The sequence below is a fragment of the Apteryx mantelli genome, chromosome 4 (genome assembly GCF_036417845.1).
Source record: "Apteryx mantelli isolate bAptMan1 chromosome 4, bAptMan1.hap1, whole genome shotgun sequence".
Taxonomy (NCBI): domain Eukaryota; kingdom Metazoa; phylum Chordata; class Aves; order Apterygiformes; family Apterygidae; genus Apteryx; species Apteryx mantelli.
Window position 1 is genome coordinate 48,767,839 of NC_089981.1, and position 26,555 is coordinate 48,794,393.

Genomic DNA, 26,555 nt, shown 5'->3' on the forward strand with positions numbered 1-26,555 from the left:
CTGTAACAAATGTATTAATTCCTCACACTTAATAGATACAAAAGAGAAGTCAAGATTAGGATCCCAGTTAAGAATGAGAAAATCTTGCATTCCACTTATTACAGACTCACTTGAAAAGCAGGTTGTCTCTAAGACAGTAGTACCAACTACCTAAAAATATCCACAAGAGAATACCATAATGTATAATATATTTGGTTCTCAGATAACCGCTCAAAATAAATTTAACTCCTTTAAACTTAGCTATATTAAGTATGTTTTTAGGATACAATTTTTTAATATTAGTTTTAAACTCTAATTAGCATACATCTTTTATACTGCATATGGAATGTGTATGCATTTTATAATGCATTATAAGGAGTGTATGCATATACATTTTCAATAGCATTATACACATCTGGCCCATAAACTTGTAATATTTAATCCAAGTCAGCTCAAACTCAAAAGGAGTGAGGATCATACTTGGGGAAAGTAACATCAAATATGCAAACCTTTGAAAGTCTAAGGAGTGTTGGGAAGAAAAAGATAAACCACCACAGCAGTGATGACTTTCAGCTATAAACCACTTTTGTGCTTACCATACACTTGCAACATCAGAGTTATTCCAGGCTGGAGAAGTGTTTTGTTCAAAAACGGGTATAAAACCCCCTAAACATGTGCCTTTCTTCTAATTTCTACAGGTGGATCTTGGTGCCCCAGCTATTCCTGCAAGGCTCCTGAGTTCCATTGCTAAGCACCAGCCTTTGGTGATTGCTCGACTAGCACACTTTCTTTCTAGTTAGTATTTGCCACAAAACTGGATACTTACAGCAGATGGAAGTTTGGAGAGAGACACAAGCATCTGTAAGGGTAATGTAAAATGCTGGCTCATAAGACAGTCACAATCGAGCCTCACTTGAGAAGTCCGATTGCTAACCTGGGAGTATACAAAACTATAGCCAGAAGAAAGGACCATGTACTTCAGCCAGTGTGGCTTAAAAGAAACCCAGCAAGTTTTATGGGGTACCTGTCCTTCCTGAGACAGCTGTGGAAAAGCTCTTAAGGAACAAAAGGAAGGTATGCTGTCTCCGGAAAGAGGAGAGAGAAACTTCACTTTACAATAGCCAGCATCTTACATGCAGAAGTGTATAACAAGCTTTCTGTTTCCAAGGGGTTTTAAAGATCAGCCTTTTCTCTCTGCGATACTTCAGGCAGTGGTGAGAAAAAGGCAACAGAAGTGATGAAATACATTAAAAATTGGAAACAGTGAGTATACATGCAGCTTGAGACCTTTTGCAAGTTCTTCATTAAAGATGCAAAGCCACTTTCTAATGTTGAAACAAATATCAAATGCAGAATTCATAACAGTGTAGATAGCTTGCCAAGTGAAATTACTTCCCCTTGAAGGGAAGTTAAACAGCATTAGATACACTAGTCATTCTACACCCTGGCTAGATTTTTCTCAGACAGTTGGCTGACTACTTGCTGGCATTATAATCAGATTATCACTACACTATGCAGCAACAGCAGGAAACGTCATACCTCAGGACACACAGTTTTACTGCACTGCAGAATTAGGTGCTTTGAAATAAAGAAACCAAACTGACAGTTGTAAACAATGTCACTTTGTCATTAATGGGGAGTAGTACTGACTAATCAGCTTGTTTCTAAACTTAAATCCTGCAAATAAAGGAGCTCAAGCACTTTTCCATAATGGCTTTTTCATCAGTCCTTTTCCACTTCTACCCCAAAGCATTCAGAGTTGAAAATCTAGCCTGGCATAGTCTTATAAATCTAGCCTGGCATAGTCTTATCACACTTTGTTCATAACATGAACAGCTGTCTCACTGCAGTGAATGCAGAGTCTTCTCATGGTGTTCCTGGTGAACTTTGTTCAGTGATCCTGCTGTCAGGCTTTAAATGTTTGTTCAATAAATTCCCTGGCTTGGTCACACATCCCTAAAATTAAACAAAAGCATAACCAACCCAAATACCTTAAGTAATTTAATTTAGTTCTTTGCACAACAGTAAAGAATCATTTCAGTTATGTTATCTAAGCAATAAAAGCTGCCACAATATTCTTTCTTCAGCTCAGAAAAGCCCACACTGTTCAAGAAGCTGTTGCACTTTAAACTTGTCAAGTGCAAAATATGTATTCAAGCATCCACCTCAAAGTCAACCTCTGCTGCTTTAACACAGTTGCTTTCTGTAAGAGATAGATACCTTTTCCCAGCATACCAGCATTCCAGTGAAGTTAATTGCACTCCCACCTTTGAGTCAAGGGGCAAGTTCCACCTTTAGTGCATCTTTGCACATGTATAACTTTGGCTTTCAACTTCTATGTTACTTTCTGTCATTAATGTATCAAGTTTTATAAGAAAAGGTAATAGCTATTTTAATTTGATATTTCAGAAAATAGCAGTTTTGAGGCATACCAGCCCAAAGGTTCCCCTCCCCACCAACTGCACCAGATCGGATAATAAAACCTTTTACTTACAAGTGTTCTTCATTTTATGCTCAGACGGTCATGGTTATGGATGTTACCACCAATATATTACTGGTATCTTTTGGTAGGGACAAGCCTTTTCTTAAAAGCCTGCAAACAGTATGGTTCACTTCATCAAGTGTCAGTATCTCCCCCAGCCCCTCAAGGAGAGAGGCAACATGTTACATAAAGTTTCCAACGATTGAGCAAAAAGACAATACTGCCTTTTCTCAGATTCACAACCCATCACAGAGTCCCTTTTGGTGGGAAGGGAAAAAGGAAAAGTGAACAAGGCAGGACTTACTTAAAAGCCCTAGAAAAAAAATGAGCAGAAATTGCAGCACAGTGTATTGGCACTGTCCCTAATGCTCCTTCCCTGCAGCTGGACACAGATTTCAGGAGGAGATAAGGGATGTCTTCGTACAATCCACAAAAGATTTGTTCAGTGCTTTATTTTTTCCTTTTATTTTGGACACGGCACTAGTGATAAAGCAGTTCATGTAGGAACAACATCTAGGGGTATTCCTGTTGGTCAACAATGCCAGTGCCTATGAAGGATAATGTCTTATTGTACAGTGCATCAGATGTTTATTTTTATATATACATAAAATAATTGTTTTTTCTATGTTTACAAATTAAGTTATTTATATATGCTTGTTTTGAAGTGTTTTTATATGCTATCAAAGCTAATTTTTATTTTTATCAGTATTGAATTAATGTAAACTTTTTTTTTTAAATACAATCTTCAATTGATACTAAAAAAACTATTTAAATAAATGTTTTCTTTTGCAAATATAACATTTTATGGTACCTGTTAATGTATGGCATTAATTTGTGTGGAAGGGAGGAAAAAAAGCTAGCAGATACCTAATTTGTTAATCTAGAATGGGCAAAACAACTTCCTGTAAATTACTGCTGAGCAGTAGGTGATCAACTGTACTGTACCACCTATTGTTGCATCTCTGCTCTTAATTAAGATTGCTATTTTCATATCCACAATAAATGATATTTTCTACACAAGAAAAAAATGCCCCAGGGTATTGTGCTCCAGCTAAGCTACTTACCAATGGAACTATGCTTACACAGGGGGAGGTATTTTTCTATTCAATGTGAACATTTATGCTGGATTAAGAAATAAAGGCATAGCTTGTGATAAAAGATGTAGGTCTTCTACTTACCCACTGAGGAATGTGCATGGAAAATGAATTTGTGAAGCAAGCGTCAAGATAGTCACTGCTTTAATTTGGTTTCTGTGACTCAGTGCCTTGTGCAAGCCAAGGCATTGCACTTTATGGTTAAGCTTCTTCCTGTGTTCAGTCACACAGCTGCTTAGTATCTGAATACCCAGAAGGAAGTTAATGTAATTCCACTTTTCATCATTTTCTTTTGGGAGGTGCGAGTTTGCAGTAGCAAAGACTGGCAAAAGGCAGGCCACACACTCTGACCTAGCCTGCTGCAAATGCTCTCCTCCCTGCAGTTTTCGAATGCCTCTTCCATTACTGCCCCTCCTTACTAGAGGCAATACTAGGCAAATGGGTATGATGCTTAAAGCCCTGACACAGAGAGAAGTCTACCAGCCCAGTGGGACACCAGAGAGTCATGGATTCTCATGAGAATGGTCTCATTACTGAGTATACAGAAAACAGTGCCATACAATTGTTTCTAAGGTTTAGCTGTGAAGTCAGGTGTCTGGCTTTGCACAGCAATCAAGGATGACTATCACAGGATGCCCAGAAACTAGAATAACTGCATCAGGACATGAGAAGATAGAAAAGGGGTTTCTTACCTGTTGGGTCTCATTGAAGAACTGACTTCTGCCCAGTTGGGCACACTTACGCTGTCCCTCTCTGGAAGTAGTAAACTGTTTCTGGGGCTTGGCCACCTTTTAAATAAGAGTTTCCAAGCACTGTATTGGAAAAGGATAATACAGGTATATTGCATTCATAAAAACAGCTGTGGCCATGGTAGCTATGTAGACAGTTTTAGAATATCTGAATAAAATCAATTCCAGAGAAGAAAGCACCTTTTACCATTATGGATCCCAGCTTCCCCTTCCTTTCCTTCCTCCACTTACAAACAAAATAATGTTATATTTCATTATAAGCAAAAAAAGCAGCAGCAGGCAGAACAGGAGAGATTACTATACTTTTTCAGCCCCAAGCTTTGTAGCAAAAAAAAAAAAACAAAAAAAAAACAAAAAAACCCCCCAACCTTTCTGCTCTTTGCACTATTAATTACAAAACTGTTATACATCAACAGCTTAGACACAAAACAGGACATTTAATCATGTTTATTATGACAAACAACAACTTCAAGTGAGACCTGCAGCAAAATATCACATAATACTCAGCCTCAGGGAGCAGGTATGGAATGAGCAGGATACTTGCTATTATTTCAGTTTATATTACCATGTCCTTGCTGCTTATGCAGCATGTCTACTTTTAGGTACCCTCTACTTTATTCACACCAGAAAACCCCTAAAATAAGGCATGGAGATGGCACATGACAGATCTTTCAATACAATGCTCAGTAACCAAATCATTAAATTCTCAGTACAGTTCAAAACACAGCCATGTTCCTCTATGGTCTCTCGCTCTCTCTGTATCATCTAGATTTTAACAGAAGTCAGAATTCTACTTAATTAGTTCTGGGGGGTTTTTTTTGTTTTGTTTGTTGTTTTTAAAAAGAAAGAAAAAAAAAAAAAAGGCCACTGACTGAGATAGATAGATATTACCTTTTCCTGCCTCATACAAGAAAGAAGTGATCTAATTTGCAATATTAAAAAGCCCTGGGTTCACCTTGTCCAGATGTTCCTCTTTCTTACATAATATAGTATTTGCTTTCTGAAAAGCCTGCGCTAATAAATAGGATGTGCCTAGACAAAAGGAAAATAAAATCCTTATTGCTACAGGAAAGAACATGAGACATCTAATAAGCAACTAATCATCATATTTTGCTAGTTACCAATAGCCCCCATAACAAACCCCATTTTACAGAGATACTTGGGGGTAATATGGAGATCACACCGTTGGTGATGGTCTATCCAAAGGGGCAGAAAATGCCCACTGTCCTCGATGAAATGGATTCCTTTCAAACCAGCTCTCCAGAGGCTGTCACGTAATGCTTTTTTCACTACTTTTTTCCTGTCTGTTCTTCCAGTCTGTAGTTTTTCTTGCTGGAGCACTTCCCGTCTGAAAAACCCAAACTCAAGGCAAGAAGGATTATAAAAAACAGTGAATGGCTAGATGCCATGTTTATGCTTACATACTATAAAAACATTTCTTAAAAATACTGTCAATCTGTCTTTAGTAAAAAATATACGCAGATATTTTCTCCCCTTATTTCCATTAAAAACCCCAGGAAATTACAAGATACACTTCCATCAGGAGATGGGGAAAAACAAAAAAACAAAACACCACACTTCTTACTTACTTACTTACTTAAACACACAAATCTTTTAAGAATAATACCATCAATGTTCTGGTGTACATATTTAATATGGTTTCACTTTTAAAATGAATCTTAAAAAAATTAAAATCAAACCTTCAAAATTGAGCTTACAGTGAAAAATAAATATAGGCTCATCTCCATGTCATACAGGTTCACCTTTTCCCTCCTCTGACAGTACAGTCTTTGTTAAAAGAGAGCATGAGAAGTCACATTAATTTAATGACAGCCACCAGGAAACCATCTCTCTTGATCATAAGTAACTTTTATCCAACTGAATTGATTCCTGGGTCTGGTCACAGCTTGTTTCTGTACAAATATGAAAGGTATTTATGAGTCTAAAAATCAGCTGCTGCGAGCCATGATCAAGGTGCTTAAAGGACTTTTGACTTAGAGATCCATTTGCAGGTGTAAATCCTTCAGAATAGTCACCATTGCAAAATGTCCATCAATAGAAAGACCAGTGCAGTGTTTTTACAGTGACTTCTTATATGCAGTATTCTCCCAGCAAGGAGCCTGCAATGCATTCAGCAATATTAAAATTCCATTTGCATTTTCATTAGTTAGTTATTTATATCCACAGAGTCCATCTCCACTAGCTTTGTGCTGTCACAGTACCTAGAGATTGTCTTGCCAGTTCACAAGGGTTAGTCCTGGGCTCTTCCAGATTATGTTCTGATATAAATACTCTAGACAGCATTTCCAGTTCTTTTAAGAAATCCTGTGACAGATACAAACCAGAGAGCCCATATTAACAAATGTCAACCAAGAGGCTTAATTATTTTAGTAGAAAATACTTTACAAGGTTAAACTTATTGATAGTCTTCCAGTGCAAAAACTAGACAAGCTACAACATTGACTGTAAAGATGAATGACTGTAGGTCCACATGTTCAGCCATACCTCTGATCCCCAGAACTTTCTCAGAAAACATCACTGTTACAGCTTAAATGATTAAACACCTCCAGCATGCAAGTGTTCACCATACTCAAAGTACCAGCCATTATTTAGCAAGGGACTTGGGCTGTTTCCTACATTTCAACTGCTGGCTAGAATATTCTGACTCATCTCAGCATTCTGGTGGTGGGAGGAAAAGAGGTTGAAAGGCAAGTCTGCTCAGTCGAACCCTTTCTCAGCATGTCATTCTCAGCTGGAGCACAGCAAACACATCCAGGCTGGAATAAGAGCTAGTAACAGAGCCAGCTAGTCTTCAAACTGTTTTACAGTTTCTTTGGAAATGTTTCCAATGGGTGGGAAGTGCTGGGAGTTGCACAAGTACAGATTCAGCCCAGACACTGATAACAGTAACAAATTTGCTGGACGACAGTCCTTCTGCTGCATTAAGCAGGAACTATAGATAGGGATGGTTATAGGCCTCATCTACTACAAAGTGCTACAAGGATTTACTGATCTGTATTTTTACTTTTTATTTCACTTAGTGCTCACACACACATTATTACTTACTGAGGGCCAAGGGAGCTCTTTGAGGCTATGCAAGCAACTCTCTATTTCACTAATTCCCATTAGATCATATTCTACAAGACCACGAAGCATGAAAAGGAACAAATCCCACTGCAGAAGAGAAAAAAAATAATCAACATCTCAAGAAATGGATTCTGTGTTCACTATATCCCTATACAGTTCATGTTTTGCCTTCTTGGATCACAGTATGAGGAAAAGGAGTGAAAGAAGAAAGCACATTACTTCTCTGGGTTTGGCAATAAAGCACACCAAAGACCAACATCCAAAATGAATGAATGAAATTCCTGAGTTCATACTTTGTATCCTATCATAAAGTCACAATTTCTAGTTCCCCGTTCTAAAACACACTAAGTATTTTGTTCCTATATGTTCAAGAACAGCTTGAGAAATTCTTCTCTTACTTTCCCAAATAAGCTGGTTTTAGCCTGCAACTAAATAGGGTCTTAGGCCAGATTTTCAGCTTCAAAGTTGGGGATCTTCTAAGATAACACACCTATCCATGCAAAAAGGAAAGTTGATAAAAGACACATGATTGATTGCAACCAAATGCGGAACATGTACAGTCCCAAAAGCTCCCAGCCCAAACAGGCTATTTTGCCAGTTGCTCCTACAATAAACCATGCCTTCTTGACAGCTCCCCAAACAAGTCTAAATGCTAACAAGTTAGTAGTCCTCTTTACTTTATCCCTGCAGAAACAATGCCAACAGTAGACGAAATCCTGCTTATTCACACAAGAAGTCAGTCAACACTGAAGTTGAGAGAACTTTTAAATGACTATTTCAGACCAGAATAGGTAAGCGGCAGCTCCACAGAGCTGAAAAAGCCCTACCTCTCGCTGTTTGACTTCTGCAACATAAGCAATGTTCTTCCTGCTGAACATCAGCTGCAGAGGAACAGGCATCCCAAAGTCCTCCTTCCAGACAGAAAGCAGCTGTTTCAGAAGGCAATACGTGGGACTGTTCTTTACTCGTAGCCTCTCCGAGCTCTTCTCTGGAGGCTTGAGCCCCAGTCGCAGAGGAACACGATCTGAAACTATAAGAGAAAAAAGGTGAACTTCTACAGTGTACCTTTTCTTTTTATAGTCATCATCTTGGTCTAACAGCACATTTTACATAGCTGGTAACTGAACAATCACCAAAGTAAAACATACTCAGTGAAGGTAAACAAGTGAACTAAGGACACTAGAACTTAAAAACAAGTAAAATTATGAGCTCTGAAACTGCACCATGAAGTATGACACAAGAAGAGATCTACACTGCTCTGAAATAAAGAATACCATTCAGCTGGCAGGCAAGTCTTGAAAGAATTAGTCTTGCCTGACTAAATAAGAATGGAAATAGTCAGTCTAATGTTTAACAGAAAAGGACCTAAGTGTTACTCCCAGAGGAAAGAGTGTAACAGAGTAAAACAACATTTAAATCTATAAACAGATTAAATAGTGGTTTATAGTTTTTACTAACTGCAGCTAAACATACACACAGGGAAAATATCAAGTCTTCCTTGGAACAGTCTAATGGAAAGGCAGATTTACATTGCTGTCTCCCAGAATGAAGTTTCACAATGTTCACATATGGATTGCTTTCTGAAAGAGTGAACCATGTGAACCCTCCTTGAAAAGATTCTAAAAATAGCAAATGTAAAGGTTGTCCATGGAGAAAACATCTGCATCCAGATCATTACAGAATCACAGAATGGTTGAGGTTGGAAGGGACCTCTGCAGATCATCTAGTCCAACCCCCCTGCTCAAGCAGGGTCACCTAGAGCATGTTGCACAGGATCGCATCCAGGCAGGTTTTGAATATCTCCAGAGAAGGAGACTCCACAACCTCTCTGGGCAACCTGTTCCAGTGCTCTGTCACCCTCACAGTGAAAAAGTATTTCCTCATGTTCAGATGGAACTGCCTGCGTTTCAGTTTGTGCCCGTTGCCTCGCATCCTGTCACTGGGCACCACTGGGAAGAGTCTGGTCCCATCCTCTCGACACCCTCCCTTCAGATACTTGTACACATTGATAAGATCTCCTCTCAGTCTTCTCTTCTCCAGGCTAAACAGGCCCAGCTCTCTCAGCCTTTCCTCATAAGAGAGATGTTCCAGTCCCCTAATCATCTTTGTAGCCCTTCGCTGGACTTGCTCCAGTAGTGTCACGTCTCTCTTGTACTGGGGAGCCCAGAACTGGACGCAGTACTCCAGATGTGGCCTCACCAGGGCTGAGGAGAGGGGGAGAATCACCTCCCTCGACCTGCTGGCAACACTCTTCCTAATGCACCCCAAGATACCATTGGCCTTCTTGGCCACAAGGGCACATTGCTGCCTCATGCTTAACTTGGTGTCCACCAGCACTCCCAGGTCCTTCTCCGCAGAGCTGCTTTCCAGCAGGTCAGCCCCCAACCTGTACTGGTGCATGGGGTTATTCCTCCCCAGGTGCAGGACCCTGCGCTTGCCTTTGTTGAACTTCATGAGGTTCCTCTCCGCCCACCTCTCCAGCCTGTCCAGGTCTCTCTGAATGGCAGCACAGCCCTCTGGTGTATCAGCCACTCCTCCCAGTTTTGTATCATCAAAGATGATACAAAATATCATTATATCATTAGCTCATGCTGAGAAAAATATTCCATTTTACAGGCTGAGCAGGAGAAAAGGGAATAAAAAGACCAAAACTCATGTTTAACTCCATAACACGCTTGGTCTCTCCTATACTGACGGCTCTTGCCCAGAAGTCACAATGCACAGAAAACAAGTTACTTCCATTCTCTCAAAAAAGAGCCATAAGAAAAATGAAGAGGACAGGCCTTTACTTTTAGGAAAAAACAAAAAGAAACATTCAGCTGCAATCTTTCAGAGGCAGAAATGCTAGAAAGTTTATTGAATATTTATATGAAGGTATCAATAAATGAAAAACAATGGAGATGTGAATGAGAACATCAGATCTGAAGGATGTTTAGTCACAGTGTAATGCTGTTTTGCAAAAGGTGGGCAGGAACAAGAGCAACCATCCAAATTGGCAGAAAAAAACCCACACACAATGGCACCAGAAAGAAGCAAATATCCACAAGCTCTGACCCCAGAGAGTTAAGAGACCAGCAATAACACTTTTTAATCTTAGATTGCATATCATGATTGACTTACCTAGCAAAGAAGCCAACTCAACCGTGCACTTTGCCAGCTGCTGTTCTGATGTGGGACACATGAACTGGAAAACACAAAAACGTTATATCTTTGTCCCCATACTGCAGGCTGGACAAAATAGGCTTCACAAATGATAAAAATAGCAGAGAAGAGCAAGCAATTCACAGCAAGAAGCACAGAGCTGTGATCTGATAGCCATTAGAGAATCAAAGCCAAGAGATTCTGCATGAAAAGAGAGTCCACAAAGGCTAATTTAAGTTACAAGCAGATCTACAGAGTCTAAAAAATACAGTGCAACTTTGTTACATTTGAGTTCAGACGAAAAACATTTTGACTGAATTCAACTCTGAGGCAAGGCAAACTCAAGAGTTTACAGGTATGAAGATGGCTCAAAGTGCTCTGAAGTTTTTTTGTTGCTTTTTTTTTACTTCTACCTTTCTGCACCGAAGTGTCTGACTCAGTCTTCCAAGCAAGCACTCCAGCCAGACATAGTCAATCACTTCACCTTCATCCCGTGGGCCCACAGCGATGCAGAGTACATCCTTGATGAAAAAGGCAATAGTCACTCACCTATAGTGACTCAGCATTTCCACAAACAGATTTTTGAAACCTATGACAGAGGAATTTACACATAGCCCTCAAGTCCTCACCAAAAAAATGGACCATTTAAATTAGTCTTCTCCTCTCTTTAGAGATAAGAGGACTGAGAGATCAAAGCAGAATTTTTGCAAAACATTACTTAGGTCTGGTTTTCTCCCATAGTTCCCACTGATGTGATGAAGTCAAAGACAATGAGGGCAACCAGTTCTTCCCTCTTTCATGCCTTTAAGAGGAAGCACCCAGCTTTGAAAGCTCTAGATAAATTTGCCAAAGTAGCAAGTAAGTTCAGGTAGAACTGCTACAGAAATCTAGATGACTATTGACAACGTAGCTTCAGCCAAGTATGAAGAGCACTAATACAGTTACAGTATAAATACTGGTTTACCCAATTCTACATGTGGTAGCACTCTTCATCACCAGTGATTTACCAGCTAATATCAGAAACACAGGATGGAAATCAAAAGAAGAAACCATTTTAAAAGTTGCATTCCAGAAGATACCCTGTCAAAACATCTTCCAAAAGGCAACAGTTTACAGAAAGAGCCCCTGATTTCTTCCCATACCTTACCCTATTTTTTATTTTTGCTCAAGCAGGAAAGCATTAAAGGATATTTGTACTCTTTCTTATAAAACTGCTGGAAATCTGATTACAGTGAGATCCAGAATTATTGTTTGGACAGACAAGACCAGGCAAAAAGTAGGCAGAACAAGCAGTGGGAAAAAAAAAAAAAAAAACAAGCAAGGTTTTTAGAGTTCTATTTCTTTTCTCAAGGGTTATTGACACAGGTTATAAAATTGTATGATTTTTACAAGAACAGTGACCTTTTAAACCTGTAAAGTAAAGGCCAAAATGTAATTTGAACCAGCTTGAATAGAAAACTGCTTGAACTTAAGGCTGAAACAAATCACCTTCACCATCACCTTCTTTTCAAGTAATTCCGATTGTCCCCAGTTATACAAAATTTTTTCAACAGATTCATACAGATACATTTGACATTAATTGAACGTAGAATTCCTCTGATGTGTAAGATGAGATAATCTAACAAGCTCTGCAGAACTGAAAAGACCAACACGAAATATTTATTCTAACCAGAGACCAGAACACATGGCCAAAAAGCTCTCCATAAAAACAAGCAGGTCCATGGAAAAGAAGCCATTTTGATACACCAACTCTTCAGTATACAGTTGCACACAATGCTCACAACACTTGTTTCCATGCTACCCACATCAAATGGCCATTGCCATGTTACCGAGAACCCTGTATTTGAGATGGCACTCCTGACCAGAGAGCACTGATCTACACACAGTCAGGAAAGGAGGGGATGAAATACAAGACACCTTTCCATCCCGCTTCCCACACACTCCTCATAGCCAGTTCCTTAGGACCAGAATGCCACCCCTCCCTCCCCCCTTTAAAAAAAGAGCCAAAGAGGTGAAAAATAAGAAGGGAGTTAGGACAAGCCAGGAAGCGAGCACACTCTGTACCTTTATCTCATTGATGATTTGGGAGGGAAACGGAGCATGGTGTTGACAGCCTGGGGGACAGTCTCTTCTCAACTCCAGAGCATCCTCGCTGGGTAAGGGAAGTCCTGGCACTTTCAGCATTCTGTTGAAGGTTGCCTTCACTTCTCTTTTGATCAGTGCTATAGAGGACAGGGAACAAGTCCTGTTTACCTCAACTCTCCTCTCCAGTGAGGCAGATAACTATTTCCACACACTACCCCTGTAAGCCTTCCATGCTCAGGGCTGTTACAAACAAGGAAAGGATAGTTCACACTTTCAAATCCTCCTCACTCTGGGCTCCCATGCTGCTTTATGGGCAGAGACACTGGTAGGGAGAGAGAGTTAACTTAAAGGGAGGCACAAGCTACCACTGATTACTCACTCATCTCTAGTTTTCCATCAAAAGGATTGAAAAGGTTTAACAAACATGAAGTAGCTAAGCCAGGAAGCAATGCCAAATTAGAAAGCTGAACCAGTGTGATCATACCAGTTCAACTACTATGCCCATGAAAGCTGTGTTTTGTACCAAAATAAGTTTTGACCAACATCTGAACACTAAACTCCTGCTGCTGCAAATGGTGCTAGATATTTCTCCCGATTCTTGGCATGACCTCCTGAAACTTTGAAAGATTCTGAAGAGTTGCCAGAGCACTATTACAGACAAATGACTATAGCTGCCTTCAGCTTGCTGAAAACATATGCAGTCCAAGAGACATTTGGTTTGCAGAAGTTTCCAGAAGCACTGTGTAAACGTGGACCATACAGTGGCTTGAGAGAGTAGCTGTCTGTATCATACATTTGCGGTGCTAAGACAACTTCAGCTTGGATGATATTTTCAGAAGACACCTTCCATAGCATTCATCCTCACCATCTTAACAGCCTCCATAACTAAAAATCACTTACATGGGCCAAGTCTGAAAAATCCCTGAAGACGGAAGGTTCTTGGAGCTAGAAACCATTCCTCTTATTCCTAAACAAGGAGGAACAGAGCAACTGCATGCTTCCCACTAAAAGAAAAATGAGTATGACCGACCAAGTACTTCATGACACTGGAATGAACTTCTATGCCTTGATCTCAGATAAAAGTACTATATTCACATTAGAAACCCCAGTGCAGGGTAAAGAGACGCACCTGCAATGTTGGCGGAAAGCCAGCCACAGGCCTTCTCAGTAGCCAGTTCCATTGCAATTTCTTCTGCGCTATTCAAAACCTTTAGGAGCAGGATAACAAGCAATAGTAGATTTACTACCAACCACATCACTAGTCAGTGAAAAATCAGAAGAAACTCTAGCAGGAAAAGGTTTAATCTGGGGCACCACCATTTAAACAGGGCACCACCACCATTGCAGGAACTGATATTCTGAGCAATAGGACACGCCCTTTTTGATTTCCCACCCAAACTCTATCAATTATTGTAGAAGTTGATGGTAAAAGAGAAGCATTATCCTCGCAATATGAATGTAACTTATATGCCACTCTAGTGTCAGATTTAGGACTCTGCTATTGGCTAGAGAATCACTTTAGCCAGAATATCCAGAGCCTGGAAGTGGTAACTCTTCTCTTTAGCTAATAGTCTTTACATCAGGGCCTCAAAATGTCCTAAACTATTCAGGGATAAGTGAAGCAGCAATGGAAATACAGTAATGATCTGGACTCAAAGTCAAGTCTTTAATGAGTTTTAATAAAAATACATACTGCTGCAGATGTCTCGTCTGGCAACAACACTCTTACTGCCTCAGGCCCTTTCTTTTTGCAAAATCTGCGAGAAAAAAAAATGCCACAGTATTAGTCAAAGCTCTTGGACAACAGTCAGAATTTCATTATCACAGGAACTTTCACATATTCTTACAGTCAAAACCACTTGGAAGACTTCAGTGAAAAAAGTCAGACAAAGAGAACCAGATAAGGAAAGACAAATTACAAGCCACCAAGCTGCAATACTCAGTTTTCCAAAGAGGGGAAATACAGTAACTGCAGTGGATGTCAGTTTGGAGCTGGATGCAGAGGGACACACAGCACCTTTATTCCTTCCTACAAATACGACATTAACTGGCTGGAGGCACAGCAGTCACCCTAAGAAGAGCAGAGGTCAGGGTTTATAATTACCAGAACCCAAGCATGACAGGCTAAGCCGAATTAGGCTTATAGATTCCGCAATAAAAAGAGAAGGGAAGGCACAAGTTTAAATAGCTTTTCCTCCTTACTCTCTGCCTCTGACGAGTGCCTGGGCCCCTTCCTCATACAGATGAGCGCACACCTCTTCCAGCAGCTTGTCATGATTAGCATCCTCCTCTTTCATTTTATCCTGCAACATCACTTCAGCCCTTTGAACCAACTCAGCTACCAGTGTTGCCCTGGAAAAAAATCCAACAGACTGAAATCAATACAGGAAAAAAAGCACAATAACTGTTACTAGACATTCCCCCCATTCCAGGAGGATACCCATTTCTCTCTCAGGTGCAAATGCAACAAGCCACTCTACTAAAAAGGAATTAACCATGCAGTGTTCAGTACTATAGGATCTCCTTGCTCTTTTCAGTAAGGAGAAATAAACAGCAATGGAGGTATCATAATAGTGGTAAAACTCAGAGTTAAAAGACTAAGTTTTAATATATATAGTTACAAGTATCTTTTCTGGCAATAATACCCTTACGTTCTCAATGGATAGTGGTCAAAAGTTCAAAGTCGTCAACAGCAGCCCATTACAACCAGTGTTCCTCACAGGCCAGTACTGTTTGATGTCTTCAACAAGCCTGACAAGGGGATGTTAGCAAACCCTCGGCACAAGCCCCTGCTGGAGGGCAGGGCTGCCATTCAGAAGGACCTTGACAAGCTGGAGAAATGGACTGACAGGGTCCTCAGAAGTTCAGTAAGAAGAAATGTAAAGCTTTGCATCTGGGATGGAATAACCCCATGCACCAGTACAGGCTGGGGTCTACCGGCTAGGTAGCAGCCCTGCAGAGAAGAACCTGGCGTTCCCAGTAGACAAGTTGAACAAGTTCGTGTGCAAAGGCGGCCATCCTCATATTGGGCTGCATTAGCAACAGTGCAGCCAGCAGGTCGAGGGAAGTTACTGCTCCCCCTCAGCACTGGTGAGGCTCCATCTGGAGTACTGTGTCCAGTTTTGGGCCCTCAGTACAAGAAAGCCACTGACAACTGGAGTGAAGCCAGCAGAATGCCACTAAGATGGCTGGGATGTTGGAGCACATGACATATGAGGACAGGCTTAGGGAGCCAATTTCATTTAGCCTGGAGAAGAGAAGGTGGGGTGGGGAGGGCAGTGAGGCAGGGGGGATGGGAAGAGGGAGCAGAAAAAGTTACAGAGCAAGACTCCTCCAGAAACTGCACAGCAAAAGGATGAGAGGCAACCGGCACAAGCCAGGCAAGGAAAATTCTGATAGTATATAAAAAAACATTTTTCAAAGAGTGGGGAAATTAAGCATTGCAACAGAGTGCCAAGAGGCTGCTGAATCCCTGTCTTTGGGGACTTTCACAACTCAACTGGATGAGATCCTCAGCAGCCTGACCTAACTTTGAAGCTGATCCTGCTTTCAGCAGGAGGCTGGACCAGATGACATCCAGAGGTCCCCCCTGACCCAAGTTTTTCTATGATTAGCAAGAACATTCTGAAAGTGATATTAAGTCTCATAATGCTCCACTGCATTCACATTCCAAGTCTCCCACAGCCATATAATCCTCATCTTTGCACCCCTCCTCAAAATTCCCCTCTGTGATACAAAATCAGATGTTGCTTGACCCCACTGTCATAGCCTTACACAGCCTTAGTGTTCTGCTATATAGTACACTAAGGGAAGTTTTCTCCCCGTCCCCCAAATCTTCCCCTCCATACACAGAATTTTAAAGGATCTTTCCCTTCCTCAGTACAGCAAAGTTATTTCTTAAGTCACAGAACAGATCACCAGCACTTACTTGATGTGCTTAACACAGTTGGATCCCACCCTCTCTGCCACAAATTCAACTGTTCTCCGCAAGGAGGGTGGCTGGTTGTGGAAGAAGGCCTGTTCCAACTCTGCCTGTTCAAGAGAAATGAAGTTCTACAATTTGATTAGAGCACTCCACCCAGATCCTCCTCTCCTCATCATAGGAACAGACAAAACTAGGATATGAACTGTGCTAAAGAGCACAATTTGTCTATACCATAACACACTGCTTTTGTAGCATCTGGCACGCCTGTAAAGTATCTGCTTCCTATTTCCTTCTAACCATTTAATCCAGAGCTTATTATCAGCTTTTATGAAACTAAGAAAGCCAGTGACCAGTAAAGACAAGAACGGGAGAGTTCTGACAGCACCTGCTCACAGTGAGCTACCATATAGGGTTTGCTTTGGAAAGAAAGTATCATATTAATTATAGGCTGGCAATCCTGTAGGCTCTCACACAGTTCTAACCTTCTGTGGAAAGCACAGTTACAGCCTAACCAAAGCAGAGTATACCAACAGTAGATGTTAAGAGACAGACACAGACAAAGGCTAGTTCTGACCTGCAAAAATGCTTACTGAATTTCTCTGGAACTGAGCACCCACATGATATTCCAGCCACATGATTCAACCAGCAGAATGCGGAGGAGGCATACCTGACTATCAAAAGAACATTCCCTGCTGTCTAGGTCTACATCTTTCTTTCCTAAACATTAGGATGCCACTGTGTGTCCTACCATCACACAAGTAATTTCTCCTGCCCTGCTTCCACTTGAGAAGCCATGTACACAAGGTCAAAGCCATTTCACAAAGCAAGCACACTGGTCTTTGCTCACATCAGGAGCCAGCACACAGCCCTTCTCAAATTTCATTACCTGAAGTTTTCTTTGTGTGACAGAAGGTTTGGGTGCCAAGGACTCTGCAGCTGTTGGAGTGATTTTCCTTACAAAGCCACCATTCTTTGCTCCACTGCCAGCCACAAAAGAGGCAAGTAGTTTCCGCAGCTCACCTGTAAAGAGAAACATGCAAAAGCCGTCACCAATCCCATATGCAGGAGAACAATCCAAATTCACAGAGAATTCCATATAGCCAAGTTCCATCTCCAGAGCAGATTCTTTCAGCTTCTGTGAAAGCTGAAGCTTCTGAAGAGCAGAGAGGCATCCCACCCACCTAACTGGCAGGGCAGAGCAGGACAGGCAAGGCTCCAAGAAGTTCCCTGGTACTTAGGGACTTGTTCAGAAGGATCAGGGAGCAGCTGTTTCTATGAATCCTTTTTTATCATGGCAAGCAGGAATTGTACAAAGTCTACAAGGACAACAGGATAAGCAGCAATTCTCAAAATTCCAACAGGGTCAGGAGAAAACACTGGGGGAAAAGCTTGAGAACTTGTTCAACCCCCAGAAGCTTTCATGATGCAGGAATCCCTGTGTAAACATACAGCTTTCCTACTACCAAACGCCCAAGAGGCAGAGGGCTGTCCCACCATCTCACGCTCTGTTCTTTACAGAGAGGGGCTTCACCCATAGCTGTCAGATCCCAGAAAAAGATGAGAAGATGTAGTTATATTGTGTCAGACAACAACCTGATAAAATATCAGCACACAAAAGGATTCTTCCCCTCTGCCTGACAGCAGAAATGTGCTCTAGAATTAAGGCATTCCTCACAGTACAATCGCCTCTCCCTATACCTAGAATGGAAAAGTAGTACACTTAACTCCTTGTTAGGCTTCTTCCAGTGCAAGGACAACTATCTCCCCCTTCCTCCATATTCTAGCTCTGTAAATCAAGTATCCCGGCTGTGCAGTCTCCCTCCCCCAACTTTACCAGCTATTATTCACAACTGCAGGATCCATGATACAGTTTTTCATCAAGGCTTAGTTGTACACAGCTGAGAGCCAAGGTTGTGAGGAATGGGAAGAAAGATGATCTGAGGACTCACAGTACCAAAGAATGCTAGGACAAACATCAATAAAATACTCACCAAGATAGGGACAGCAGGTATAAAGTAACTGCTGATCCACCAAGGGTACAGAGTCCTGGTGAGAGAAGGAAGGAAAAGTTGAAGGACAAAGCAAGAAAGAAACAGTCTTTAGAAAGTCAGAAATTGCATATACACGGTCACAGGCACATTTCAAAGCAGCCTTTCCACAAAAACAATGAAGCTAACTGGATTCCAAATCAAATGCCTTCACAGTAAAATGATGAACTTTGCAACCACGGGTTCAGTGGCAGCCTTGTAACGCATGGAAATCTGCTCTACATCCAGTTATACAGCTCAACCTTTACTTCTGATTACCAAAGCCCAACTGAAAGCTAACAGTTTCAGAAGAAAACCAGGGCTGTTGCCACAGCTGCTACTTGTGAGAGAGAAACTTATTCATAGAACAGAATAAATAAGGCACATTTGCTATGCATTACACTTTCACAGGTGTGGAAAGTAGATCCAGTAGATCTCTGCACCATATCTCTGCCACTGAGAGATGGTGCAAAACAGAACTTTCTAATTGGAACAGGATACACATAGACCTTAGCTAACATACTGCTGATTTTTCCAGGAATACTATCTGTTCATTGCCATGGATGGAATATACAATGTTTCAAATAACTCCCAAACACTCGCCTACTTCTCTGCTTGCTCAAATTACTTTCAATTCAGTTACCATTTGCCATACAACTGGATAGAAGTTGACTCCAAAGACAGCAACCTTGCTTTTACAGTCCTGTTTTTCTATTTCTGTTGAGTTCACCATTACTAATATTTATTTTGAGGAAGAGCTGCAATTTATCTCTGCTTAGCAAGCAGAGCTAAGAAATCTATGACCAGGAAAACAGCTTCTGTATATAAAAAAAAAAAGCATTTGATCCTCCAGCCTAATTTTGCACCTGTTCTGCAAGCCATTGCAGTACTTGAGATGACTTCTGCCTGCCAAAAGCCTCAGAGCTCTAAGGCATACAGTTTACAACCCAGGACACAATGCAGTCTAGTCACTTGGACTAACCGGAGCATCCCATCCATTTGCCTTCATCTCCTCTGCTCAGCACAGCTACACTGACATTAAACTCCTGTGACTCCTCAGGCACAGCTTCAGAGGAGCTGCTATTGCACTAACTCACCAAAGCCCGAGTGGATGTCACAGTATCCATCATCAATCCCTCCTTCCTGACATCAGTGGTAAAGAACAACTCTTCAGGGACTGACGGAACCTGAAACAGAAACCAATTGTTACAGCCCAAACAGCGGTCAATAACTTATAGCATTTCTGATAAAGAGGGTTGTAAAATTTTAGCAACCTCTCCACCCACAAACAACAACAAAAAACTGGCACTGAGGATCCTCTAGGCCATAAGGAGAACATTTCCCCATAAAATTCAAGATTTAATTTTATCACCTTTCCATAAACCACATTCCTTACCCTCCCCATACAGCATCTTTCACCTTTCCAACAAGTTGCCGCTACTCAGTCACCTTCCTTCCAGTTGAGGCACAAAAGGATTTTAAAAGCTTATCACAAACCATCCCTTTATTAGGCAAAAAAATTCTCCATTAATTCAAGGATGTCAATTAGTACTTTGCCTTTGTGACAAGAACTTCCAGTTTTAACATAATTAGCTGTCAATTTGTTTACAAGATATAGATTAATAAGGACAGAATGTGTTTCAGCAAAAATTAGAATTCAAATTGGAAAAATGTTATTTCACACAAAATTCCACTATAGGAAAACAATTCTCCATTAGAGTACAGAGGATTGTTAAACCCCACACGAGTGGAAAAAATTAGTATTTTGCAGTATTTTAACTCATTTTTATATTATCTTCTATGAGTTTTGTGCCCTGTTTTTCTCCAGGGAAGAGCTTTAGGCGCACAGGAGAGACTCACTTGAAAAAGCCAACCCAGAACTGCAAGAATCAGCAGTTTGTTCAGGAAACTCATCTCCTTATCTTCAGAAAGGACCATTAACCTACCATGCAAGAAGAGCAGCAGGAGAGAGTGTTAGATTTCAATAGCTCAATTTCAAGAGAAAAAAAAAAAACCAAAAAAAAACACAACCTCACTTTGATTATACTATTTGTCACCATGTACACATTCCCAATTTGTCTGCTACAGAGCTGAAAGCATGTTCTATTCACTTTGTGTGTATGCATCCAAATAACATGCTATTATAAGTTTACATTGGAAAAGCCAGTGTTAAGTAACCCTCTAGAGTGTGCTTCAAATTCTCCTCCCATATATAGAAGAAAAAAAAAAAAAAAAAAAAAACTAGAGCATTCTCTAGGCATGGAAAACTTTGTAGGCCATTACACGGTTTAAAATTCACAGCTGCAGATGTAGAATGAGTGAGTGGGGACTCAAAGAATTTGGTTTAATTAATCAAAAAGCAATATTTAAATGTTAATCTCAGAGTTTAAGATGTGCTCCCTTTACAGTTTTATGTAAGACAAGAAATGTTCATGATTTGCTTTAGTGCAAAAGATGTACCTTTTATAAGAATCTTGAGCTAGGGCCAGCATGCATTCTCAGATGTCAGCTACCTCAAATACATGAACGTGCCTTCACAGAAGAGTTCTTTAACAGATGCCCTTTCCCAGGCTCTTACCTGTATATCTGCAGCAAGAGACAAAATACCTTCCTGTAGTAATCAAGAAAAGGAGCTATATGATCCACAAGGGAAAGGAACTCCACAATCCAAGGAATGGTGAGGATAGCATGTCGGTCCCGAACAGATTGTCTCAGAAGCTTCAATACATCCAGTACTGGCTGGGTCTTGATGGACAACAGAATTTAAAGCAGCAGCCTGAAGTTACCTTTTGATACTTAAAGAAAAATCTTATCTATATCATGATTTTTCTTGCTACAAATCTTCTGTGCAAATACAGGTTGCCATTTTGGTTAATGAAAATTTTTCTCTGCACCACAGAGATAGAAACCATACTACAACAGCAACCACAGGTCCCACTGGGACTTTCAAAAGGAAAGTTGTAAGGCTATAAGCTTGACTGTGTACCAGTGGAATCAGCTTTAGCCCCCAACCTCCATGCATTCAGTGTGCCACCTTGCTAGGAGCAGGGTGTGAAACTAACAAAAACCATTTCTGGTGGCTGGATTTTACACTATAAATACGAGTTCTGCCTAGCCAAGCCTAAATTCTGATATGACAACCCCAGCTTGGCAGAGACAACAGAAGACACAGTACCTCACCATCACCACACTGCTCCCTCTTTTCTATCTTATACAAACTCTCTTTTCTTTCCTTTGTCTGTATCCTCAAGACATGTAACAGGGGCACAGACCAGTGTAACATCATCCGAGGAACCACTGGCTTGCTATGAACTGACATCACTAATCCCAATCCCCTTTTTGGATTAGGAAACCTGCCTGTCAAGCAAAGGTTCATGCTAGATTTCTTGGAAGTGTTTGGTTTCTTACTCTGTTTCTTAAAGCTACTGCAGACTCCAGCAGGTCTCTAGTTGGCTGTTCCACGGTGCGATATGGCAAGAAAACAAGAAACCCCAGGAATTTGGCGAGGAGTCGTAGGCTTAATAGCACCACAGTGAAACGCTTCTTTTCGTCCTGAAATGAAAAAAGGAAAACAAGCTGGAGCAATGCTACCCTAAACTGGCAAAGCAACTACCTACACAAAACTTCCACTCCTTTCATGTAGAAGTACCACCTAGCTTTGCCACTGCTTTTAATAACACTAAATTTCCAAAATGCATATATATTATAAACATACATATTTAAAATTGCTTCTGCATCCACTGCTCCACCTATAGCAAGAAGAAATTAATTTGAGAGCTTTCTAAAACAAGCAGCTGCTCAATCACACCTTCCTATTATTAACTTTGGAATCAGTGAGATGGTAGAGAGCTGATCTCATGACGCCTCCTCCATATGGTTACTGCTCTGCAAGTTTCCATGAACCTTTGGCTGCTACTTTGCTAATACAGATAAGCTCTGAGACCTCTGCTAGGTATAGATGAGTGAACAAGCATCTGAATAGGCACCACTGCAAATTCATTCTTACTGAAGTCTTTCTATCCGGAAGAGTAGCAAGGTGTTATTGCAACCAAGTGCCACAACTAAACCCAGTTATTTCAATGATGAAGCAGATCTGACATAGGGTACTAGTAAGCTAAACAGAGGCTCCCTGACAATAAATCACTTCCAACCGTTGTGCATCATCTCTTAAGACACAGTTCCAAGAGGCACCCTGAAGCACACAAGTAACTGGGAAGGGACTCAGACATGTAAAACCAACTTAAATTGCCAAGTTACAACAAAATCAAATGAAGAAGCTCTTGTCCTGCAAATACAATGGCAGACACTCCAAACAACTTATAAAGTACTCTTAAAGGAAGAAAATCCCATTTATAACCAAATCACCAGTTCTTTAGCTACAGGAACCATTCAGGGAAATTTCTGTCAGATGTGTTTGCAAGCAAGCTTACCTGTTCATCCATATCTGCTTCCCCATCACTGTGCTCATGCTCTATCAGAGTAAGGCCATCTAGTTCAAGTATCTTCAGGCACAGGCTATCCACCAGGTGCTGATTGAACTGATAACTTCAGCAAAAGATGATGATGAGTCAGACTGGGCTGGAAACAGCAGTAAAACCTCAACTAACACTCTGCAATATTTCAAGCCTTTGTCACTGAATCATACTAAGCATCACGGATTTTTATCTAACCAAGAACCTCCAAAGCACCACACTGACAGCCAAGAAAGCAAGGGACAAGACTTCTGTGGTTCTAATGCTGGCTGACCCCCTTCTCCATTCTTGTCTTTCACTCCTTGGAACTGCCACTGCTCAGCATGTCCCAGCATAATGATAAGAATGTGGATCTGTCCAAGCAGAAGCTGTAAACTGTGAGAGACTTGAATCTATTCTTGGATTATGAAAAACTGATTAAATAAAAACATGAACATGGCTTCACTCTCTCACTCCTTGGCTTCATGCACTACCTCACAAGAAACATTTGTACAGTCCAGTGCTCTCGCTATACAGCGCTGCACTCCTTGGCACTGGGAAATGCTGATGGCCTGTGACAAGATACTATGGTTTTAAAGAAGGAAAATTACTACAGTCTAGCCTAATGTAACATCCCTCCCTTGCCAATTCTTCCCCCGGCCAGAACATATCTATTAGCATGTTCACTGTGCTTGGCAACCAAGGACACCGTGGTATTTTGCAGTTTGAAAGCATGCCCACCGTGCTCTGCTTAGGTTCCACCACCCCCAAGCTCTCCAGAGAACTCCCCACTGTGAAAGAGGCACATTAGTGTTCCCTACTCCCCCACCAACACTTAGCCAAGGAAACAGTGACCATAGGTGGCTAACCTGCCTGCGCTGAGGATGAAGTCCCTGAAGAACTGCTGACACCCTGTGAATGAAGGGGATGGGCAAGGTCCTCTGATGCTCTGAGGAACAACAAATCTTTCCTGCAGCCTCTTCAGCCGGCTCAGATTATCAGAACCCAGCATATTAAGGACGTCCTGGTCTGGGGTGTCTCCCCAGCTTGTGCCACCACCAATAGGACCTTTACACATCTTCAGGAGACAGGAAGAATAGGGGGGTGGAAAATTCATAAGAAGGCATTGTTTCACTTCACCTCTCACCCCACACATTCCCCCTCCTCATGAGACTTTGTTTTAGGAGGGATACAAGCACTGCCAAGAGTTAAGAAAAGACAAATGAAAAACGGAGAAGTTCAGCACCTATGACTAATTTCATCCTGTTGATGTAGAGTCCGTTTCACCTTTTTCCCACAACCTCCTTTGAAAATACACCTCAGATAGGACATTGCCAAGAAGACTTGAATTGTTGGAATACTGAAAATTCCTTTAATATCCAGTCTGAATTTGGATCAACGTGTGTGGACCAACACCCTTAAATTGTTTTTTTTTTGTCCATCTTGCTGTCCAAAAGGAAAGCCACAGATAAGCTAGCCACTTATAGAGAGAATACACCGAAAATTTATTTTTCAACCAGAAGCATTTTCTCTTTCTTTATTCTTTCAGATACAGTAGAGTTGAAATTGGCCCATAAAAATGTATTTAAAAAAAAAAAAAATACTTGTTGTGCTGTTACCCAGAAGAACCATAGATACTTTGCAGCTACTGTACTCATGCTAGAATCAAGAAACAATCATTAACATTGCTGGGGAACATAACTGGGCATCCCTGCATTTGATACATGTCAAAATACATACTTTACATTTCAAAAAATTATAACTGCTCTAATATTAGAAGGTGAAAGTAAAGAATGAAGAATGAAGTCTTAAGGCTCATAATGTGCTCACCGTGCCTTAATTCTGATTTACACAGGACTTATCACTGATTTGTATTTCAGGAAAAGGAAGGAAATTCCCATCCTGAATACTTGGCTCTCCCAAATAAGTCTCAATAAGAAAATCTCAAATAAACCTGCAAGACACAGTTTTTTTCCTGGGCTGTGGAAGGGACAAAACAATATTGATGAATTTCTTCATGAAAAAACAAGTCATTTACCTGGATGAGCTGTTTCTGAAAGAGCCTGGCAAAGTGGCTGTGATTGCAGGTTGCAGATAAGTGAGCCATCATGGCCCTATGAAGAAAACATCACAAAATGCTGACTGAATCTCTGTGGTATGAAAAAGCATTTTATCCTCAATTATACCAGAAGCACAAAATGACTGCTTTTAAGAAAGCGATCTCCAGAACTCTTTCAAAGGAGGACACTGCAATGTCTTCTTTATAATCAAGTATCACAAACACTGAACCCCATCTGCTGACCATGGAAACAAAAATTCTCCCTGGATTCTCCCTGAACACCTGCAGAGCAATCATAGCTCTAGAAGAGATGAATAGACACTGTTCCTCTACTGCAACCACACCATTATTTAGGAAGAAAATAAACTATTTCTGCTCCCACTCTCACCTGTACAGATCAGTGAGCTGAGAGTTTACCTAGATGCAAGTAAGAAAACAGCAGTAGCAGTACTTGTGATGCTTGAAGAGAAAGAAAATTTTTCGGTTTAAATCTCAGGGTTGTTTTGGTCCTCTGGTGAAAAATCACCTTCACACATGTAACATGAGTAGGCTGGAGGTTAAGACTAACACAGAAGCCTACAAGGCAAACACTTTTCAGAGCTGAACAGTTTGTTTATAAATACTCTATTTGGATAGTACCAATAAACACAACTTGCTTTCCATAGAAACAGTCAAACTTGGCTTGTTTTCAAAGCCAAGAAACCAGAATTCCCTGAACTAGTTAGAAGAGTTAAGAGATTCTAAACATATAATATGCTTCTCTACACATAAAAGCAGTAGGGCATTGAAAATATGAAAGCCACATCAAAGTACATACAATACCAATGCTCAGACCACAACATACCAGTGTGAGAGTGGCTCTTTCTGCAGTTATGACCAGGGACAGAATTACACCAGGACTGACAAAATTAGGCCCTTGCCACCTATGCCTTGTTTAACATAACAGTTGATACCTCTAAATATAGTAGCAAGTTTACAGGGATAACATTTCCCCCAAAAACACAGCTCCCCTACAAATCAAAGGTCATTAGGAAGAACACGGAAATTCGGATGCTGAGTCTAGTACGCTGCACCAGCAGTTCAGCTATGTTAAAGAGCACTGCAAAAACTATAGTTCAGCTCTAGCTGAAGCTGCACTAGACTCTTACCTGATTTTGTTGCCTAAAACTCTTTCAAAGTCCCAGCCAGTTTTTTCATGATTATCCTCCCATTCACGCAGTAATTCATAAAAGATATCCCTGTGAATCAAGATATTCAAGGGTATGAATTCCCGGTCTTCAGAATTCGAACAGCAACTGAATACTCAATCACTCATAAGTTCCCCAGTGAGAACCTACTCCAGATTAAATAACTCAAGCCTCTAAGCATTCAGATACCTTGCAAAACTCACTAATATTAGTAGTATTTCAGCGAGTTTTAATTTTCCATGTCTCTGGCAGCAAGTGCTTAAGCTCAGACAGAATGACCAAAACACTT

The 26,555-nt window shown here is 40.8% G+C and overlaps 2 protein-coding genes across 2 annotated transcripts in view; one reads left to right on the plus strand and one right to left on the minus strand.

Moving 5' to 3' along the window:
* Nucleotides 1–787, plus strand: part of STARD9 (StAR related lipid transfer domain containing 9) — a 115,312-nt gene extending 114,525 nt beyond the window's left edge. Inside the window, exon 34 of the mRNA XM_067296498.1 lies at nt 678–787. Within this exon, the coding sequence (XP_067152599.1) occupies nt 678–779 (102 nt within the window). The 3' untranslated portion in view covers nt 780–787. The remainder of the gene's footprint in view (nt 1–677) is intronic.
* A 3,949-nt stretch (nt 788–4,736) lies between these two features.
* Nucleotides 4,737–26,555, minus strand: part of CDAN1 (codanin 1) — a 33,171-nt gene continuing 11,352 nt past the window's right edge. Inside the window, exons 9-28 of the mRNA XM_067296500.1 lie at nt 26,228–26,317; nt 25,059–25,134; nt 23,890–24,098; nt 23,000–23,114; nt 21,978–22,121; nt 21,148–21,314; nt 20,430–20,511; nt 19,667–19,756; nt 18,534–18,588; nt 17,429–17,562; nt 16,546–16,649; nt 14,820–14,969; nt 14,311–14,374; nt 13,747–13,825; nt 12,597–12,754; nt 10,946–11,053; nt 10,512–10,575; nt 8,219–8,421; nt 7,371–7,478; nt 4,737–6,629 (exon numbers count right to left, since the gene is read on the minus strand). Coding sequence (XP_067152601.1) covers nt 6,504–6,629; nt 7,371–7,478; nt 8,219–8,421; nt 10,512–10,575; nt 10,946–11,053; nt 12,597–12,754; nt 13,747–13,825; nt 14,311–14,374; nt 14,820–14,969; nt 16,546–16,649; nt 17,429–17,562; nt 18,534–18,588; nt 19,667–19,756; nt 20,430–20,511; nt 21,148–21,314; nt 21,978–22,121; nt 23,000–23,114; nt 23,890–24,098; nt 25,059–25,134; nt 26,228–26,317 — 2,326 coding nt within the window. The 3' untranslated portion in view covers nt 4,737–6,503. The remainder of the gene's footprint in view (nt 6,630–7,370; nt 7,479–8,218; nt 8,422–10,511; nt 10,576–10,945; nt 11,054–12,596; nt 12,755–13,746; nt 13,826–14,310; nt 14,375–14,819; nt 14,970–16,545; nt 16,650–17,428; nt 17,563–18,533; nt 18,589–19,666; nt 19,757–20,429; nt 20,512–21,147; nt 21,315–21,977; nt 22,122–22,999; nt 23,115–23,889; nt 24,099–25,058; nt 25,135–26,227; nt 26,318–26,555) is intronic.